We start from the raw sequence: 22729 nt of genomic DNA, 5'->3' as shown, positions 1-22729 counted from the left end.
CCATGGCCATGTCCTGTGATATGGAAATTAGGTGGCTTTAGGACAATGGACACAGGATGACTCCCTGCCGTCACCCTGTAGTAGGAGCTGCTAGCTAGTTAGCAAGGCTATGGAAATAGCCAGACAGAACGACTCCAGTAAAAAATGGTTCATATCTCGCAAGCCATATTTCCGATAAATATGGCAACCATAAAAATGGTGTCTCCGCATGTGGACGATGCCGGCACCCCCTTTTTATGGGAACAGGACATTGGGAAATGCCCCAGGCGTGATATCAGCCAATGGGGAACTGGCAGACAGGTCATGAGTCCCCTCGTTCTGTAGCTAAATTCATAACTGTCACAATGAGAGCATTGGCGTCTGCCTACGACGCTCCCAGGCAAAGTTATAGCCAAAATCCCCTTTGCTGGATAATTCTGATCCATGCAGGGGGAGTGGCAGTGCTTCCCTGTGAGGTCACTAAGGTAGGAGGGGACCTGGATCTGCCCAGGTTGATAACCCTACTTCGGCCATTTTCCAGTGTTCTTCTGCTCGGGGGCCTGGTTGGGAAAGACCTGTGAGGAAGAATCCTAGAAACCTGGTCTACAGCGCCCCCCTGTGGCCAGACACACAAGGTAACTGATGTAATTGTATACCTGTTTGTAACCCATGCTTTATCTGTAACTGTACTCTGACATATGTATATTCTGTAGATTCCCTATTGTATATATTGTAGTTTCTAGTGTGCTTTAGGCGATTAAATTATATAATTAATCTTGGGCTGTTCTGTTATCTCGATCTTGAATCCCACGTCTGTGTGTTCGGCTAATAGTTACCGTAAATCGGTTGGTGGCAGCGAGTTGTGCCAAGGATTATTGTGGGGAGGCCAGTGAGATCCGGGAAGATATTATATATTCCGCCCGCGGAGGTCGGGGGAATATATACCCTACTCTCACCGGGGACCCTTCAATAATCGGCATAAGTAGTATAGCGGCCTCCTTGCTTATTGTCGGGCAATTCCATAATTGGCCTGACTATAAGAGGGGCGCTAGAGAGCGCGTCACGTGCTCTGTCTGTCGGTCGGGAGGTATAAAGTAGGGGTGACCCCCACTTGTTGCCCCCCGATTGTGACGTACTGGTAGCCAGCGCGGGGGATTTCTGAGTGACCCCCCGGTGGTTTGTGACATATTGGTGGCAAGCGGTGGGATCGAGATAATAGTGTGTGTGAGTGTGAGACCCATACTCCCAGACACTAAAGACTGCCTGCAGCAGCTGTGGCTGCTGGGGTCTTCAGACTAGCTCAACACTAGAGTGTCAGAGTGCAGATACTGTAAGGTGTGTGGAGGCATCAGGTGTCAGTTCTGTGTCAGTGACCAAAAGTCTGCAAGAATGGCTGATGGCACCAGGAGCAGAGCTATGCAACTGGCCAATGCTAAAGCAGGAGCCGAAGAGAGGGAGGACGGTGCTGTGGGCAGTAATGAGGAGGTTGCCCACGAGTCCTCCAGGAGCTCGACGCCAGAAAACAGCTCTGCAGAGGACATTGCACAACCGGGCACTGCTGGACAAGATGAGGAGCAGCTCGCCCAAGGGTCCTCAACGAGCCAGATGCCAGCCCTCCGCTCTGCAATGGACAGTGAATCACCAGGCTCCGCAGCGGGCCGCAGATCACCACGTGCCATTCCACCGAGCCTGGGAGGCTCGGATAGCCTTCTTCAAATGGCTATGGCCCTACGCCAGGCTGGAGACCGGGAGGGCTACAAGGAACTCATGGCCGAGCGTGAGCGGCAAGCAGCGCGTGAAGAGCGCCAGGCAGAGCGTAACTACCAGCTGCAGCTAGCTCAGCTCCGGCCCTCATCAGCCACCCGTGACCTTCCAGACACCAAACTTCCAAAGGTCCGTGTTGAGGACTTCCCAGTGCTGGAGAAGGATGGAGACTTGGACTCTTTCTTGACTGCTTTTGAACGGACTTGCTTGCAGCATCATCTGAACAAGGACCAGTGGGCCAAATACCTGACCCCCCGTTTAAGGGGTAAGGCCCTGGATGTCCTTGGGGACTTGCCTGCTGAGGCAGATCAGGGCTACGACACCATCAAGCGGGCCCTGATCCAACAGTACAACCTCACTCCAGAGTCCTACCGCAAGAAGTTCCGGAGCCTACAGAAGGGACCAAAGGACTCCTGGGCTGACCACCGGCGGGCACTTGCCCGAGCTGCCGACCACTGGACCCAAGGCCTGCAGCTTTCCACCGGACCGGAGATCCTGGACTTGTTCATCACGGAGCAACTCTTGTGGAACTGCCCTGAGGATCTCCGCCAGTTCATCCGAGACCAGAAGCCAAAGGGATCCACGGCTACAGCTGCCCTGGCAGATGACTACACCAACAATCGGGCTCCTGAAGCCAGGAGAGCAGCCACCAGCAGCACCTGGAGAGGGGGTAAGATGAACTCTGCGACTGCCCCCCCTGCCCCTAGACTGCAGGGGGTGTCCCCCTCAACTCCCCTCTCCAGGCCCGTGGCAGAACCAAGACGGTGCCACCAGTGCAACCTACCTGGACACTTCAAGGCCATGTGCCCTCAGCGTCCCAAGGCCCCGGCTCCGCCCCCGTCCCAAGGGCCGCCCAAGGTGTATTGTGTGGGTGGGGGTGGTGGTAGGTCCCTGGACAGCTTCCAACCTGTCACCGTCGGCCAGTCTGTGACCATAGGACTGCGAGACAGCGCCTCGGAGGTGACTCTGGTGCGGCCTGAGATGGTGTCCCCCCAAGACTTGATCCCTGGAAAAACCCTCGCTGTCTCCGGGATTGGAGGCATTGACCCGGCGCTGCCTGTTGCTGACATTTATGTGGACTGGGGCGCAGGGCGAGGGGTGAGGGAGGTGGGGGTAACTGATCGGATCCCTGCAAACGTGCTACTTGGGACAGATTTGGGGCAAATAACCTCCCAGTTTGGCCCCGCCCCAAAGGCTGAACCTTCAGCCAGTGCTGACGTGCCTCCGGACAATGTTAATGTGTTATCTATGAATGATGTAAGGGAGGAGGGAGTGAACTCTGATATTTCTGCTTGCACAGACACCATAGACACACACGCAGCTGCAGCTGTGACAGGGGAGGGGGTCAGAGAAAGGTGTGACAATGCCTCTACAAGTAACCAGCCTGTGAGCTGGGATCTGCTGCCCTCTGCAGGGATAAGCAGAGAGCAGGGTGCTGCAGGGGGAGGACCAGTGTGTGGGGTGGGGGCTACCACAGCAAATGTGGGGTCCCCAGAGATTTCACAGCGGGGTTCTGTTGCTGCAGGGGGGGAACAGGCAGGTGAGATTGGGGCCGGTCCAGGAGCGGAAGTGCTCCCAGGTAAGATCTCGGTGCATGGTTCCCCCACAACCGGGGTGTCAGGAAGCCAGGTAGGTCTGCCTGAACCGGCGACTTGGTCAGGAACGGAGGAGGAGCAGGCACGACCCACGGTCGCAGCGGCTGTGGCCGCTGTCACCCGCAGTGGGAGTGCTGGAAGCCAAGGGGCCTCCCGGAGGTCCGATAGCTCTTCCCCTTCTGACCAAGTGGCAGCCGAGTCAGGTGGAGGCCAGGACACAGGTCCCGGGGTACTGACTGAAGATGTGACAGTCTCGTCGATTCTGGCCACATCTAGTCAGGAGTTTCAGGCAGCGTTAGAAGCTGACGACAGCCTGAAAGCTCTAAAGGAGCAGGCGGCACAGCCTCCCTCGGACTCGGACCCGGAGCGAGTGGTCTGGGACCAAGGACGGCTGTACCGGGCCACGGTCCAGCAGGGTTCACCGGAGGCGTGGCCCAGGGACCGACAGTTGGTGGTACCCTATCCGTTCCGGACGGAGTTGTTGCGGATCGCACATGAGATTCCGATGGCCGGACACCTAGGGATCGCTAAGACCAAGGCCAGGTTAAACCAGCATTTCTACTGGCCAAAAATGGGGGCCGATGTGGCTGCCTACTGCCGTTCGTGTGAAACCTGTCAGAGAGTGGGGAAGGCGGGGCCACGCCCCAAAGCCCCACTGGTATCTCTGCCAATCATCGATGAGCCTTTCAGGAGGGTGGCTGTGGATCTGGTCGGCCCGCTGGCCATCCCCAGCAGCTCCGGGAAACGCTTCATACTGACGGTAGTGGACTATGCCACCCGGTACCCAGAAGCAGTGGCCTTGTCGTCCATTCGGGCTGACAAGGTGGCCACCGCATTGCTGGAGATTTTCTCCCGAGTGGGTTTTCCCCAGGAAATGCTCACTGACCGGGGGACCCAATTCATGTCCCAGCTGATGGAGGCCCTCTGTAAGCAAGTCCAGGTGCGACATCTGGTGGCCAGCCCGTACCATCCACAGACTAATGGCCTGTGCGAGCGGTTCAATGGCACCTTAAAGCAGATGCTTAAGATGTTGGTCGACTCCCATGGGCGTGACTGGGAGCGGTATCTCCCACACCTGTTATTTGCTTACCGGGAGGTTCCACAGGCCTCAACAGGATTCTCACCGTTTGAGCTCCTGTACGGGCGACGTGTGCGGGGCCCCCTGGCTCTGGTGAAAGAGGCTTGGGAAGGGGATTTGGCCACCCCTGGAGTGTCGGTTATCGAGTATGTCATGCGCTTCCGGGACAAAATGCAGGCCTTGACGCAACTGGTACACGACAATATGGCTCAAGCCCAGGCCGATCAGAAGCGTTGGTACGACCAGAACGCTTGTGAGAGGACCTACCAAGTGGGTCAAAGGGTGTGGGTACTGGTCCCCGTACCACAGGACAAGCTTCAGGCAGCCTGGGAAGGCCCATACCTCGTGTACCAGCAGCTCAACCCTGTGACGTACCTGGTCACCCTGGACCCCGCCCGTGGAAGGCGGAAGCCCTTCCATGTGAACATGATGAAGGCACATCATGAGCGGGAGGCATGTGCGCTCCCCGTGTGCAACCTGCCCGAGGAGGGAGAAGCGGAAACCCTCTTGGATATGCTAGCCCAGGTTAGGGCAGGCGGATCCATTGAGGATGTGGAGGTTGGCCACCAGCTCTTGGAGGACCAACGGTCCCAGCTGTGGGCCACCCTACACCCCTTCCGGGGGTTGTTTACCAACCAGCCCGGAAGGACTGACTTGGCTGTCCATCACGTGGACACTGGGGATCATCCCCCGATCCGGCGTTCAGCATATCGGGTCTCCCTGGAGGTGCAGCAACACATGCGCCAGGAGATTGACGAGATGCTGGAGCTGGGGGTGATCCAGGCATCCAACAGCGCTTGGGCCTCGCCTGTAGTCCTCGTCCCTAAGAAGGACCGAACCACTCGGTTCTGCGTGGACTACAGGGGGCTCAATGCTGTCACGGTCGCCGATGCGTACCCAATGCCACGCATCGATGACCTGCTCGATCAGTTGGCCGGGGCTCAGTACCTGACCATCATGGACCTGAGCCGGGGATATTGGCAGATCCCCCTGACTCGCAAGGCCAGGGAACGCTCTGCCTTTATTACCCCATTTGGACTGTACGAGTCCACGGTGATGCCATTCGGGATGAGGAATGCCCCTGCCACTTTCCAGCGGATGGTCAACACCCTGCTCAAGGGACTTGAAGGGTACGCGGCCGCGTACCTGGATGACATTGCCGTCTTCAGTCCCACCTGGGAAGATCACCTAGAGCATCTAGCACAGGTGCTCAGGCGGATCCACCGGGCAGGTTTGACCATCAAGCCGGGAAAGTGTCAGCTGGCCATGAGCGAGGTCCAGTACCTCGGTCACCGGGTAGGTGGGAGAACCCTGAAGCCCGAGCCTGAGAAGGTGGAAGCCATCGCATCCTGGCCCACCCCCAGGACCAAGAAGCAGGTGATGTCCTTCTTGGGGACCGCTGGGTACTATAGGAGGTTTGTTCCATGCTATAGTAGCCTGGCAAAGCCCTTGACGGACCTCACCAAGAAGAAGCTGCCCTCTGCAGTCGATTGGACAATGGACTGCGAGACAGCCTTCCGGGCCCTAAAGGACGCCCTGTCCAGCCCGCCCGTGCTACAGGCAGCCGACTTCACGCGGCCGTTTGTAGTACAGACCGACGCCAGTGACTTCGGCCTCGGTGCGGTGCTCAGCCAGGTGGACTCTGCGAGCCAAGAGCACCCAGTCTTGTACCTGAGCAGGAAGCTGTTACCAAGGGAAGTTGCCTATTCCACGATGGAGAAGGAGTGCCTGGCCATAGTGTGGGCCCTGCAGCGTCTGCAACCCTATCTATACGGGCGCCACTTCATCGTGGAGACGGACCACAATCCCCTCAGCTGGTTGCACACCGTCTCTGGGACGAATGGGCGATTGTTGCGATGGAGCCTTGCGCTCCAGCAATACAACTTCACCATTCGCCACAAAAGGGGCCGTGACCACGGTAACGCAGACGGGCTGTCCCGACAAGGAGAGGTCGCGGACGGGCGCACGGGGGAACACCGGAGTGTGCTGCCCCCTAGCGCCCTCAAAAGGGGGGAGGTGTGAGGTAAATCCGGAGATATGACGATAAATCATGACATTCAAGTCATGTCAGGAAGCCCTCTCCTGGTGTCACTACCCCCTTCCCTTCACACAACTGGTTTAGCAACAAATCCATGGCCATGTCCTGTGATATGGAAATTAGGTGGCTTTAGGACAATGGACACAGGATGACTCCCTGCCGTCACCCTGTAGTAGGAGCTGCTAGCTAGTTAGCAAGGCTATGGAAATAGCCAGACAGAACGACTCCAGTAAAAAATGGTTCATATCTCGCAAGCCATATTTCCGATAAATATGGCAACCATAAAAATGGTGTCTCCGCATGTGGACGATGCCGGCACCCCCTTTTTATGGGAACAGGACATTGGGAAATGCCCCAGGCGTGATATCAGCCAATGGGGAACTGGCAGACAGGTCATGAGTCCCCTCGTTCTGTAGCTAAATTCATAACTGTCACAATGAGAGCATTGGCGTCTGCCTACGACGCTCCCAGGCAAAGTTATAGCCAAAATCCCCTTTGCTGGATAATTCTGATCCATGCAGGGGGAGTGGCAGTGCTTCCCTGTGAGGTCACTAAGGTAGGAGGGGACCTGGATCTGCCCAGGTTGATAACCCTACTTCGGCCATTTTCCAGTGTTCTTCTGCTCGGGGGCCTGGTTGGGAAAGACCTGTGAGGAAGAATCCTAGAAACCTGGTCTACAGCGCCCCCCTGTGGCCAGACACACAAGGTAACTGATGTAATTGTATACCTGTTTGTAACCCATGCTTTATCTGTAACTGTACTCTGACATATGTATATTCTGTAGATTCCCTATTGTATATATTGTAGTTTCTAGTGTGCTTTAGGCGATTAAATTATATAATTAATCTTGGGCTGTTCTGTTATCTCGATCTTGAATCCCACGTCTGTGTGTTCGGCTAATAGTTACCGTAAATCGGTTGGTGGCAGCGAGTTGTGCCAAGGATTATTGTGGGGAGGCCAGTGAGATCCGGGAAGATATTATATATTCCGCCCGCGGAGGTCGGGGGAATATATACCCTACTCTCACCGGGGACCCTTCAATAATCGGCATAAGTAGTATAGCGGCCTCCTTGCTTATTGTCGGGCAATTCCATAATTGGCCTGACTATAAGAGGGGCGCTAGAGAGCGCGTCACGTGCTCTGTCTGTCGGTCGGGAGGTATAAAGTAGGGGTGACCCCCACTTGTTGCCCCCCGATTGTGACGTACTGGTAGCCAGCGCGGGGGATTTCTGAGTGACCCCCCGGTGGTTTGTGACATATTGGATCTGCCCAGGTTGATAACCCTACTTCGGCCATTTTCCAGTGTTCTTCTGCTCGGGGGCCTGGTTGGGAAAGACCTGTGAGGAAGAATCCTAGAAACCTGGTCTACAGCGCCCCCCTGTGGCCAGACACACAAGGTAACTGATGTAATTGTATACCTGTTTGTAACCCATGCTTTATCTGTAACTGTACTCTGACATATGTATATTCTGTAGATTCCCTATTGTATATATTGTAGTTTCTAGTGTGCTTTAGGCGATTAAATTATATAATTAATCTTGGGCTGTTCTGTTATCTCGATCTTGAATCCCACGTCTGTGTGTTCGGCTAATAGTTACCGTAAATCGGTTGGTGGCAGCGAGTTGTGCCAAGGATTATTGTGGGGAGGCCAGTGAGATCCGGGAAGATATTATATATTCCGCCCGCGGAGGTCGGGGGAATATATACCCTACTCTCACCGGGGACCCTTCAATAATCGGCATAAGTAGTATAGCGGCCTCCTTGCTTATTGTCGGGCAATTCCATAATTGGCCTGACTATAAGAGGGGCGCTAGAGAGCGCGTCACGTGCTCTGTCTGTCGGTCGGGAGGTATAAAGTAGGGGTGACCCCCACTTGTTGCCCCCCGATTGTGACGTACTGGTAGCCAGCGCGGGGGATTTCTGAGTGACCCCCCGGTGGTTTGTGACATACATATATATATATATATATATATATATATATATATATATATATATATATATATATATATATATATATATATATATATATATATATATATATATATATATATATATATATAGAGAGATGTTGTTGTCTGTAGTTACCAAGTGTTTGTGTAGGCGCTGTACATGTTCTGGGTGTTGTCTGGGTGTGACGGGGGGTGAGAGCGGTGTTGTATGTGTGTTGCGTTGTTTGTGGAGCGCTGTGTGTCTGTAGCGTTGTGTGTGTGTTGCGCGGTTTGTGTGTGTGTGGTGTGTTTTGGGGGGAGGTATGTTTTGAGCAATGTGTGTGTTGTGCGGTATGTGCGTATATTTGTGTGTGCCGCGGTGTTTGTGTGTTGGGTGTTGTGTGTGTGTGCAGCGTTGTCTGTGTGTGTGGGTGTCTGTGTAGGGCAGTTGTTTGTGGTTCCCAGTGTGTGTGTGTGGTGTGTTGTGCAGTGTGTGTGTGTGTGTGTGTGTGTGTGTGTGTGTGTGTGTGTGTGCGCATCAGCCTCTCTTCTCTCAGCCTACCTCTCCCAGCCTCCCTCCTCCCAGCCTCCCTCAGCATCAGCCTCCCTCTCCCAGCCTCCCCAGCATCAGCCTCCGCCAGCATCAGCCTCTCTCCTTCCAGCCTCCTCCAGCATCAGCCTCCCTCTCCCAGCCTTCCCCAGGATCAGCCTCTCTCCTCCCAGCCTCCGTCCTCCCAGCCTTCCCCAGCATCAGCTTTCCCCTCCCAGCCTCCCTCAGCATCAGCCTTCCCCAGCATCAGCCTCTCTCCTCCCAGCCTCAGCCTCTCTCCTTCCAGCCTCCCCCAGCATCAGCCTCTCTCCTTCCAGCTTCCCTCAGCATCAGCCTCCCCTTCCCAGCCTTCCCCAGGATCTGCCTCTCTCCTCCCAGCCTCCTTCCTCCCAGCCTCCCTCAGCATCAGCCTTCTGCTCCCAGTCTCCCCCAGCATCAGCCTCCCCATGCATCAGCCTTCACCAGCATCAGCCTCTCTCCTTCCAGCCTCCCCCAGCATCAGCCTCCCCTTCCCAGCCTTCCCCAGGATCAGCCTCTCTCCTCCCAGCCTCCTTCCTCCCAGCCTCCCTCTCCCAGCCTCCCTCAGCATCAGCCTTCCGCTCCCAGTCTCCCCCAGCATCAGCCTCCCCAAGCATCAGCCTCCACCAGCATCAGCCTCTCTCCTTCCAGCCTCCCCCAGCATCAGCCTCTCTCCTTCCAGCCTCCCTCAGCATCAGCCTCCCGTTCCCAGTCTTCCCCAGGATCAGCCTCTCTCCTCCCAGCCTCCTTCCTCCCAGCCTCCCTCAGCATCAGCCTTCCCCTCCCAGTCTCCCCCAGCATCAGCCTCCCCAAGCATCAGCCTCCACCAGCATTAGCCTCTCTCCTTCCAGCCTCCCCCAGCATCAGCCTCCCCATGCATCAGCCTCCACCAGCATCAGCCTCTCTCCTTCCAGCCTCTCTCCTTCCAGCCTCCCCCAGCATCAGCCTCCCCTTCCCAGCCTTCCCCAGGATCAGCCTCTCTCCTCCCAGCCTCCTTCCTCCCAGCCTCCCTCTCCCAGCCTCCCTCAGCATCAGCCTTCCGCTCCCAGCCTCCCCAAGCATCAGCCTCCACCAGCATCAGCCTCCCTCGTCCCAGCCTCCCCCTCCCAGCCTCCCCCACCATCAGCCTCTCTCCTCCCAGCCTTCCCCATGATCAGCCTCTCTGCTCCCAGCCTCCTCCAGCACGCCGTGCTCCTCTGCCGACACTCACACACCCGATCGCATCCACTCACACACACCCGATCGCATCCACTCACACACACCCGATCGCATCCACTCACACACACCCGATCGCATCCACTCACACACACCCGATCGCATCCACTCACACACACCCGATCGCATCCACTCACACACACAGACACTGACGATATCGCACATACGCGCTTATACTCACAACATCCGGGGATATCACATGCTTCTGGCCATGTGATCCTCCGGCAGGTCCTGGAAGATCACAACAGCACAGTATCGAGGCCGAGAAGCAAGCGATATCCCAGGATGTTGTGAGTATGTGGATGCGATGTGATGTGTGTGTGAGTGAGTGTGATCTGATTTGTGTGTGTGTATGTGTGTGCTGTTATGTGTGTGCTGTTATGTGTCTGTATTTTCCGGCGCTGCAGGACCTTGATGTGTGGATGCGATGTGATGTGTGTGTGTGAGGTGTGTATGAGAGTGAGTGTGAGCCGCTGTACACTGTTAACTATGATACACATCGGGTAACTAAGGGACCTTAGTTACCCGATGTGTATAATGGTTACCAGCTTTCACGGCCTCCGTGAAGATCCCAGCATCGCAAGGTTATGTGTGGCGCTGCTGGGATCCTGACGGAGCCGGTGTAGAAGCAAGCGATATCCCAGCATGTTGTGATGTGTGAGGTGTGTGTGAGAGTGAGTGTGAGAGTGAGTGTGATCTGATGTGTGTGTACTCACCTGGGAATCGGGGCTCCGTGTCAGTTGGGCCAGAGCGAGCGTGCATTGCGTGAGGGGGGCGGGGCCTGCAGAGAGCCGGGGCGAGAGGCCAATCCGTGTGGGGGGGCGGGGCCATGGCGAGCCCAGCGGCCAATCAGCTTTGTGTCACCGTAAGGACACAATTTCGGAGCATGACAGACAGACAGATAGACAGACAGACAGAGACAGAATAAGGCAATTATATATATAGATAATTGCCTTATTCTGTCTGTCTGTCATGCTTCAAAATTGTGTCCTTACGGTGACACAAAGCTGATTGGCCGCTGGGCTCGCCATGGCCCCGCCCCCCACACGGATTGGCCTCTCGCCCCGGCTCTCTGCAGGCCCCGCCCCCCTCACGCAATGCACGCTCGCTCTGGCCCAACTGACACGGAGCTCCGATTCCCAGGTGAGTACACACACACATCACACTCACTCTCACACACACCTCACACATCACAACATCCTGGGATATCGCTTGCTTCTACACCGGCTCCGTCAGGATCCCAGCAGCGCCAGACATAACCTTGCGAAGCTGGGATCTTGACGGAGGCCGTGAAAGCTGGTAACCATTATACACATCGGGTAACTAAGGTCCCTTAGTTACCCGATGTGTATCATAGTTACCAGTGTACACCGGCTCACACTCACTCTCACACACACCTAACACATACATCACATCGCATCCACACATCAAGGTCCTGCAGCGGCGGAACATACACACACGCACACACACACACACACACAAATCAGATCACACTCACCCTCAAACACACATCACATCGCATCCACATACTCACAACATCCTGGGATATCGCTTGCTTCTCGGCGGCGATACTGTGCTGTGAGCTTCCAGGACCTGACGGAGGATCACATGGCCAGAAGCATGTGATATCTCCGGATGTTGTGAGTATCAGCGCGTATGTGCGATTTCGTCAGTGTCTGTGTGTGTGAGTGTATGCGATCGGGTGTGTGTGAGTGTATGCGATCGGGTGTGTGTGAGTGTATGCGATCGGGTGTGGGTGAGTGTATGCGATCGGTTGTGTGTGTGAGTGTATGCGATCGGGTGTGTGTGTGAGTGTATGCGATCGGGTGTGTGTGAGTGTCGGCAGAGGAGCACGGCGTGCGGGAGGAGGCTGGGAGCAGAGAGGCTGATCTTGAGGAAGGCTGGGAGAGGGAGGCTGATGCTGGGGGAGACTGGGAGGGGAAGGCTGATGCTGAAGGAGGCTGGGAGGAGAGAGGCTGATCCTGGGGAAGGCTGGGAAGGGGAGGCTGATGCTGAGGGAGGCTGGAAGGAGAGAGGCTGAGGCTGGGAGGAGAGAGGCTGATGCTGGGGAAGGCTGGAAGGAGAGAGGCTGAGGCTGGGAGGAGAGAGGCTGATGCTGGGGAAGGCTGATGCTGAGGGAGGCTGGGAAGGGAAAGCTGATGCTGGGGAAGGCTGGGAGGACGGAGGCTGGGAGGAGAGAGGCTGATCCTGGGGAAGGCTGGGAGAGTGAGGCTGTTCCTCGGGGAGGCTGGAAGGAGAGAGGGTGATGCTGGGGGAGGCTGGAAGGAGAGAGGCTGATGCTGGGGTAGGCTGATTCTGGGGGAGGCTGGGAGGACAGAGGCTGGGAGGAGAGAGGGTGATGCTGGGGGAGGCTGGAAGGAGAGAGGCTGATGCTGGGGTAGGCTGATTCTGGGGGAGGCTGGGAGGACAGAGGCTGGGAGGAGAGAGGCTGATCCTGGGGAAGGCTGGGAGAGGGAGGCTGATGCTGGAGGAGGCTGGAAGGAGAGAGGCTGATGCTGGGGGAGGCTAGAAGGAGAGAGGCTGATGCTGGGGGAGGCTGATGCTGGGGGAGGCTGGGAAGAGAGAGAGGCTAGGAGGAGAGAGGCTGATGCTGGGGAAGGCTGGGAGGAGAGAGGCTGATGCTGGGGACAGAGAGGAGAGGCTGATGCTGGGAGGAGAGAGGCTGATGCTGGCATGAGAGAGGCTGATCCTGGGGAAGGCTGGGAGGGGGAGGCTGAGAGAAGAGAGGCTGATGCTGAGGGAGGCTGAGGCTGGGGTAGGCTGGGAGGAGAGAGGCTCATGCTAGGGACAGAAAAGGCTGATGCTGCGGGCAGAGAGGCTGATGCTGCGGGCAGAGAGGCTGATGCTGCGGGCAGAGAGGCTGATGCTGCGGGCAGAGAGGCTGATGCTGCGGGCAGAGAGGCTGATGCTGCGGGCAGAGAGGCTGATGCTGCGGGCAGAGAGGCTGATGCTGCGGGCAGAGAGGCTGATGCTGCGGGCAGCATGGGGAATGGAGCACGATGGGGGTGCGCAGCATGGGGGATGGAGCACGATGGGGAGTGCGCAGCATGGGGGATGGAGCACGTTTGGGAGTGCGCAGCATGGCGGATGGACCACGTTTGGGAGTGCGCAGCATGGAGGATGGAGCACGTTTGGGAGTGCGCAGCATGGCGGATGGAGCACGTTTGGGAGTGAGCAGCATGGCGGATGGAGCACGTTTGGGAGTGCGCAGCATGGCGGATGGAGCACGTTTGGGAGTGCGCAGCATGGCGGATGGACCACGTTTGGGAGTGCGCAGCATAGCGGATGGACCACGTTTGGGAGTGCGCAGCATGGCGGATGGACCACGTTTGGGAGTGCGCAGCATGGCGGATGGAGCACGTTTGGGAGTGCGCAGCATGGCGGATGGAGCACGTTTGGGAGTGCGCAGCATGGCGGATGGAGCACGTTTGGGAGTGCGCAGCATGACGGATGGAGCACGTTTGGGAGTGCGCAGCATGGCGGATGGAGCACGTTTGGGAGTGTGCAGCATGCCGGATGGTGCACGATGGGGAGTGCGCAGTATGGCGGATGGAGCACGTTTGGGAGTGCGCAGTATGGCGGATGGAGCACGTTTGGGAGTGCGCAGCATGGCGGATGGAGCACGTTTGGGAGTGCGCAGCATGGCGGATGGACCACGTTTGGGAGTGCGCAGCATGGCGGATGGAGCACGTTTGGGAGTGCGCAGCATGGCGGATGGAGCACGTTTGGGAGTGCGCAGCATGGCGGGTGGAGCACGTTTGGGAGTGCGCAGCATGGCGGATGGAGCATGATGGGGGTGCGCAGCATGGCGGATGGAGCACGTTTGGGAGTGCGCAGCATGGCGGTTGGAGCACGTTTGGGAGTGTGCAGCATGGCGGATAGAGCACGATGGGGAGTGCGCAGTATGGCGGATGGAGCACGTTTGGGAGTGCGCAGCATGGCGGATGGAGCACGTTTGGGAGTGCGCAGCATGGCGGATGGAGCACGTTTGGGAATGCGCAGCATGGGGGATGCAGCACGATGGGGAGTGCGCTGCATGGGGGATGGAGCACCTTTGGGAGTGCGCAGCATGGCGGATAGAGCACGATGGGGAGTGCGCAGCATGGCGGATGGAGCACGTTTGGGAGTGCGCAGCATGGGGGATGGAGCACGATGGGGGGTGCGCAGCATGGGGGATGGAGCACGATGGGAGGTGCACACCTCCCCCCAACACACACGCGCACTGCACAACACACACACACTGGGAACCACAAACAACGCCCTACACAGACACCCACACACACAGACAACGCTGCACACACACAACACCCAACACACAAACACCGCAGCACACACAAATATACGCACATACCGCACAACACACACATTGCTCAAAACATACCTCCCCCCAAAACATACCACACACACACAAACCGCACAACACACACACACAATGCTACAGACACACAGCGCTCCACAAACAACGCAACACACGCAACAGACATACAACACCGCTCTCACCCCCCGCCACACCCAGAACATGTACAGCGCCCTACACAAACACTTGGTAACTACACACAACAACATCTATCTCTCTATATATATATATATATATATATATATATATATATATATATATATATATATATATATATAACAAAAATCATACATGAACTACACAATACGTAAATTCTAGAATACCCGATGCGTAGAATCGGGCCACCTTCTAGTATATATATACATATATACATACATACACACATCTCTATATATATATATATATATATATATATATACACATCTCTATCTCTCTATATCTATATCTCTCTCTATATCTCTCTCTATATCTATATCTCTCTCTCTCTATATCTCTCTCTCTCTCTCTATATCTCTCTCTCTCTCTATATCTCTCTCTCTCTCTATATCTCTCTCTCTCTCTATATCTCTCTCTCTCTCTATATCTCTCTCTCTCTCTATATCTATATATATATATATATATATATATATATATCTATATATATATATATATCTATATATATATATATATATATATATATATATATATATATATATATATATATAGCGGCCAGAAACAGGTCTGGATTTCCATGCACCGCACCCTTATGAAAACTTATTGAGAGCCTATTGAGGAGTTCACGGATCAGGTTTTTTTTCATGTTTATACCGTTTTGAACAGTCCAATTCCACACGGATTTACCTCATAAATCACATATCAATGACAGAAAAAAACTGAAATTACAGCTCTCATTTGAGCATTAATTTTTATTTTTTTAAAATGGGCCTTAGGGTTTACAACATAAAATGGTCAATGCACCAGATGGACAAGTAATGAAAATTAGGTTATTGCAAAGTGAAGTCTTGTAGATATAATCACTTGACACGCTCAATCCGAAAGGCTTGAATGATAGCTGTAATTTCAGAATTTTTATATTATGTGGGGGTTTTTTTTCGTTATTTTGCTGTAGTATTAGAAGACCATTCATAAGATGCATTTTACGTCATTTGCAGTTCTTTTGCAAGTCATTCCAGCTGGGCATGTGGCTCCTTTCTCCAGAGGAAACTGCTGTGTTTTGCAGTGAAACACATGGGGATCCCTCACCGATCCCTCCTTAGAGCCTTGGGTCTTGTAATTTAATATGCGTTTTCCATTGATTTTCATGTGATTTGGATACCAACACATACTTGCGTTATTCTTTATATATACGGTACATTTTCATGGTTGCATGCATATATACTTACCAACTATTAGCACTTTTTCTGGTGCTCTCTATATATGTTCCAATATTAGAACTGTTAAACTGGTTTCCATATGCTTTGAGTACTTATAATATATTTAACTTTTTTATTATCTATTTCACTCTATGGGCTTGTGCCCACGATCAGGAATAGTAGCGTTTAGGATGCACCTTGTTTTCAATGAGTCCAAAACACTGCATTGTAAAGTAGAAGCACAGTGGATGGATTTATAAAAATCTCACGCCCACTGTGCTTCTTGTCTCTACGGCATAAAACGACCTGCGGCGCGGCTTTCCGAGCTCCAGCATGTCATTTTATGCTGTGGAGACGTGTTCTCTGCAGGGAGAACACAGAGAAAGTCTGCAGCGCCAGATCCCTGATCGTGGGCATGGGCCGCTGCGTTCTCCTGCACTTGCGTCTATGCAGGAAAAGACGCTGCATCCAGGACATAGTGTGTGCGGATCGTGGACACATATCATAAGACACATTAGTGACTTTATGGTCATATTGATATGTTATTGATTGTATATATTTCAGTCTACAGGGATCTTATAAACATATGTTTCATATTTATTATTGTTGCAGAGTGATTTATATATGGTTTTGATTTTGTGGTGTAATATGGTTTTACTAAAATGTATTGTCCTGTATCTCGGGGTGTGCACTTTAATCTGTATTGCTTTTTTCTCTTTTTTTGATCATTAGTGGTTCTTTGCAGTGGTAGCACCATTTGGCTGAGCATCTATATAACTTTTGACCTGTGCATTGGGCTTAAACTTTCCCTCTAGATGGATATTTATTTAATTTTTACTAAAAATGGACTTTGCCACATTCTATATTTGTGAAGAAAAGAGCATCTTATATTGTCTTTCTACTGTGCATGCACATGCCAAAAAGACTTGTTAAACTTTGAAACATTTTATTGCGTTTGGGTGGCACGGTGGCTCAGTGGTTAGCACTGCAGCATTGCAGCGCTGGGGTCCTGGGTTCGAATCCCACCAAGGACACCATATGCAAGGAGTTTGTATGTTCTCTCCGTGTTTGCGTGGGTTTCCTCCGGTTTCCTCCCACACTCCAAAAAACATACAGTTAGGGAATTTAGATTGTGAGCCCCAATGGGGACAGTGTTCCTGATGTATGTAAAGCGCTGCGGAATATGTTAGCGCTATATTAAAATTAAGATTTTATTTTTATTTTATTGCATTTGGATATGGTCTTGGATTAATGTATATATCATACATAAACGAGTGGTTTAAGGTGTCTTTTGCTGTATAAGTGACTCTGAAGAATATACACAATTTTTGAAGGATGAAACATCTAAAGAGTTTTATTGAATACAGCTGTTTATCTACGAGTGAATACGGAATGCTAGGAGAGCGGCACAGAGTGCTTGAATTGAGCAATTACATATGGTCACACACACAGAGTTCAGGGCACTGTGGACTATGTCTTTGTTCTTCCTGCAGAGAACACTTGCGTCTCCACAACGTAAATAGACATGCTGAGGCTCAGAAAGCCACACCACAGGTCAGTTTATGTTGCGGAGAAAAAAAAAAAAAAAGCACAGTGAGCAAGGAATTTCCTTAAGTTCCATCCACTGTCCTTCTACTGTACAATGCCGCGGAAACACGCCGTGTCCAAAACACTATTACTGATCGTGTGCACATACCCTAAGGCAGTGATGGCGAACCTGTGGCACTCCAGCTGTTGCAAAACTACAATTCCCATCATGCCTGGCCATTCAAAGCAAAAGCTTTGGCTGTGAAGGCATGATGGGAATTGTAGTTTTGCAACAACTGGAGTGCCACAGGTTCGCCATGACTGCCCTAAGGGATATTGTTGTCAGGTGCCTATACAGCCAGTGCTTGCCAGAAATTTCTGCAGCTCCTTTAATGTAATTGAAGACCTATTGACAACCTATCGGAGAACTTTTTTTTTTTTAATCACGTTTTGTCCAGTTCTAGGTAACATCACTTTTGTGAAATTTAAGCCACTTCTTGATGACTGTCTGCAAGATTTTCCAAGGTGTATTGAATGGTTTGGAAATATTTTTGCACCTTTCTCACTGATCACTTTCAACAATGAGATTCCTTTGCTGTGTAGTTAGCAATTTACAGGCCTATTGCTGTAAAATGGTCCTAAGAAATATCAGGAAAATCCCACTACTTCAGCTGAACTTTATATGGGGTAAATAAGAATCAATGTAAATGATGGCAGCTCTGCACCGAGTACTATTAAACATACAATAATTAGGATAGGTTTTGCTCACACTGCCAAATTGGTGCTCTGAAGAAGAGTAAAATGTAGATCAACAATAACTAGCACACAGATAATTGCAAGAAAAAACAAAGTCCACTTTAATAGATGTCCACTTCATACATGGTAAAATAAAACGTTTTGGCTTCTTATCAGCCTTTATCAAGGTTTGTCTCATTAAAGTATGGACATAGGCCCAAAAAAAAAAAATCAAAAAAAAAAATCACATGGATAGAGAAGAGGACTTTCTTGTATATGATTGTTTATCAGAGAAAATCTATAAAGAGCCACTTGGATTGAGGAATAAATCCCACACTTTAAGAGGTTATGTGGACTTGTGACAAGAGAATATATGTGGAAACACATGAAGATGAATCCTGAAGATGACTGGTGCTAGGAGAGCGGAGACTAGTTTCTCACAAGCACGACTAGTCTCCACTCTTCTAGCACCAGTCATTGATAAGATGCAATGTTGGTTTATTTTTCCATGTATGAATTGGGCATCTATTAAAGTTGACTTTGTTCTTTTTGCAGTCATCTCTGTGTGCCGAAGTTATTTTTTGATCTATTTAACATGAGCATAAATGTGATTGCTAATTCTGAATCCAATTATAGGAAAGTGTTCACTCATGGTCTATTTTCTCCCTCAAAATTATTTCAGTTTCTTAAAGGGAATGTTACTGTTTTGCGGTTTTTTTAGTTATTAATATGGGCATACAGGTAGCATAGAGGTGACATTAGCCATACCTGTATGTATCCTGAAGGAGGGGTTGTATGGCAAATAATCCTCTTATATCCTCCAGGCTTTGGGGTGTGGAGAAGGAAGAATACTGTATACTGAAGCCCGGAGGCCGGTTTATCCTCCAGGCAGCACACACCCCATTGTCTGGAAGATAGAAGATATAAAAGAGGATTTTTGCCAAAAGACCCCTCATCCAGGAGGCATACAGGTATGGCTAATGTCACCTTTATGCTTCCTGTATGCCCATATTAATAACCAAGAAAAAGCAAAAGGGTAACAGATTCCCTTTAAAATATTTGTACACTTCTTGTTTGACATTAAAAGATGGAAAAAAACAATCTGAAATGATAAGACTTGATATAATTTTATACATGACAAAAACCTGGCATTTTACCAGGCGTGTGCAGACTTTTTCTACCCACTGTATGTATATTATACACACATATATACAAACAAATTTATAACTGCAACAGGCATCCGCATTTGGTTGACATGTAGGTTTATAATACTGAACTATTACAAGAGTACAAAACATTGTGATGGAAATGTAAAGGCAACATACCCTGAATTTACAAACAGAAAATGCAAAAGAAATACAAAAAATATATTGCTTATGGCTTGTCTGCCTTCCAAGCCAAGAACACAAAACACACTTGCTCTGACAAACAAGCCATGGATTTAGTAGTTTTCTTGCAAATGAAAATTAGGACAGAGGGGCTTACCATTTTTTTTCATCTTTTATGCATTTAAAAAAATATAATAGGGCAGTATGCCACAAATTATACAATTGACAAGTCACACAGACTCTGCAGGTCCAGAACCTCCCTAACACTTGAATGTATTATACACGGACTACCACTTGCATTTTCTATGATCTTCAACACTACAGTAGTATAATAAACTCTATAATATACCGGTGATGATTATACATTGTGCACCTTGACCTAGGCTATAATACCCCCAAATAGCTATTGCTTTCCCAGTCCATATCTTTTAGTGCCTGTCCAAGTCCACGCTGGTTGCTTGGCTATCAGTCCTCAACTGGGTTCTGTGGACTAAGCGCTGCTACATATCGTTTGTAGTGTCTAGACCTAACTAAGGCTTTTGCTTAATTGAATAATACAATGTAAATTGAATAATACAATGTATACGTTACTAAAAGACTGTTACTCAAATAATACTTCTAGAAAATAATTGCAAAGCACGTCATCTAAAGGTTACCATTTTTCCGTTCGCTGAGTGGTGGCGTTTTCAGGCCAAGTGCAGCAGTTGGAATCTCATATCCAGGTTGTAAAGACAATTCTTGCAAATCATTGGCAATGGTCTCACTCTTCGGACTAGGAGCAGGTGGTCTTTCCATTATTAACAGTTCATCATCCTCCTTGTGCCCTATCCCTCCACGTCCACCCTCGGATGAGGGGGGAGGCATTAGGCCAGAAAGGCTGACAAAATCCACTCTGCTTTAGAGTACTAACACCTAAAAAGATAAGTATGACAGAATTAATAATAGTGCATAATTTAAGCCAAGAAAATAATAAGCACATGCATTCAAGTAAATAGATGGTTCCCCTCTGAACAAGGTGAGAGCTTCTCTATAAAACAACTTTGAAAAAAAAAAAAATAATAATACTTTTATTGTAAAATATGGAGAATGTATCTGAAATCTTAACATTTTTACACAAGTCTAATATTAGACGGGGGTAGGTTTCAGACGTGGAGATACCAAATATGTTTCCTTTTGTTTATTCTTTCTTTTTAATGGCGGGGAAAGGAATGGGGGCTTATTAGAACTTTTTTCTATACAATATTGGACCCCTAAGGGGGCTGGATCTTGCGATTGCCTTAACATTTGTTCTTTATAATACACTAGTATTGCAGCACATAGTAAACATCGGTCTCTTATGAACAGTAGTCACCAGCTGATGTTCATAAGAGACCGATGCACATTATTGATTTTTGTTCCTGAAAAAGGGGTTATACAGCTCCGAAACGCATAGAACAATAAAATCAGATGTCTTAATCCCCATTGGTCTTCAGTGATCTTCTAGCAGCGCAGATTAACCCTTTTCTTCCATCTCCTCTAAAGACTACTTTTTATAACAGCACGGTGAACACAGGAACGTACATGAGCCTCAGATTCCCAACTGTTCTGTCAACCCCTAAGCACATTGTGCAAGTATCAGGGGCGGGACAATGGGTGCACAAAACAGTGCCCAGTGCTACACTGTAAATGCAAATGCCAGAAATTGAAAGAGGCATTTAAGAGAACCATCATCAGCCACCAATAATGAAGGGCCAGCTTCTGAGCCTGCTTGAAAGACAGGGACCCAACATATGACATATGAAAAAACTTTGTAACTCCAGCGGACAAATTCGAGGATGCAGATGTATATTAAAAAAAAATTCTTGCATTTGCAAATCTTTATTTGAAAATCTTTCATAAAATTGGAGCCACACTTTTGGGCGGTAAAGAAAATAGATTAGGAGTGGTAGCCTCTTGGACTACGCATTTCGGCATGCAAGCGCCTTCTACATGGTCTGACATATGACATAGTAGTGTATAACATGCTGGGAGGGGTTGAAGTATTTAAAATAATATTTAACCCATTCACAACCTTGTGTTTTTCTATCTTTTGCTATTGAAAACATCTATGAGCTCAAAAACCTTTCAGGTGATGCGTTTTTTTTTAAAAAGCTGATCTGTTTTTGCAGCTGAAAAACGCATCCTCAAAAACGCAGCAAAAACGCTGTGTGTGAATGAAGCCTTACATCAGGAATAGAACGGCCATTTATAGGACATTTCATAACTTTCCCAAATTCATATGAAAAAATATTCAGCACATTCTGCACTGAACTACTGTACCCCAATTTATTATATATTTTAGGAGTCAGTCCATTTCATACCGACTCAGACTCCACAGCCCTTTTTGAAAGACACCATTCATTTTACCAAAAAGCGTACAGGACAAAAGGAGAAAAAATTCAAAGTGTGGTAAAATTTGCAAAAAAAAAAAAAAAAAAGAAGTGCAAGTCCACGTATATTTTTTTTTTTAACCCCTTCACCCCCAAACAATTTTCATCTCTTCTTCCAAGAGCCATAACGTTATTATTTTTCCATCAATCCAACCATATGAGGGCTTGTTTTTTTGCAGGACGAGTTGCACTTTTGAATGACACCATTCACTCTGCCCCATATTGTACTGGAAATTGAGAAACAAAATTCCAAGTGCGGGGAAATTGCAAAAAAAAAAAGTGCAATTGCATGATTGTTTTTGGGTTTTCAATTTACTGTGTTCACTATATGGTAAAACTTACCAGGCAATATGATTTCCCAGGTCAGAACGCACTCGTAGACACATAACATGTATAGTTTCACTTTTATCTAACTTCCGGAAAAAAAATGGAAATTTTTTTAAAACAAATTACGCTTCTGTCGCCATTTTCCAAGAGCTGTAGCATTCTCATTTTTTGAGATCTGGGGCTCAGTGACAGCTTATTTTTTGCGTCTTGAGCTGACGTTTTTAATTATGCCATTTATGGGTAGATGCAATGTTTTGATCGACTGTCATTACATTTTCATGCAATGTTGCCGGGACCAAAAACAATGTAAGGCTATGTGCCCACGTGTGCGCTCTGCACCGCAGCGTACAAGCTCCGTTCTGAAGCGCCTGGTGCCTGCAGAATTCGTGCGCTCTGAATGCGGCCTCTCCCTATAGACAACATGCAAAGACCACGAAAGAAGTGACATGTCACTTCTTAGAACTCAGCAAATTGGCAGCAGCCAAATCGCTGCATTCTAATATGCCACG

At 50.1% G+C, this 22729-nt stretch overlaps 1 protein-coding gene across 1 annotated transcript in view; it reads right to left on the bottom strand.

Moving 5' to 3' along the window:
* Positions 1–22729, bottom strand: part of MRTFA (myocardin related transcription factor A) — a 286868-nt gene that overhangs the window by 247374 nt on the left and 16765 nt on the right. Inside the window, exon 2 of the mRNA XM_075321914.1 lies at positions 20142–20397. Within this exon, the coding sequence (XP_075178029.1) occupies positions 20142–20349 (208 nt within the window). The 5' untranslated portion in view covers positions 20350–20397. The remainder of the gene's footprint in view (positions 1–20141; positions 20398–22729) is intronic.

Source organism: Anomaloglossus baeobatrachus, chromosome 8 (assembly GCF_048569485.1).
Source record: "Anomaloglossus baeobatrachus isolate aAnoBae1 chromosome 8, aAnoBae1.hap1, whole genome shotgun sequence".
NCBI classification, from domain to species: Eukaryota; Metazoa; Chordata; class Amphibia; order Anura; family Aromobatidae; genus Anomaloglossus; species Anomaloglossus baeobatrachus.
Note: the sequence above shows the minus strand (reverse complement) of the source record. Positions and strands in the feature narration are given on the sequence as shown.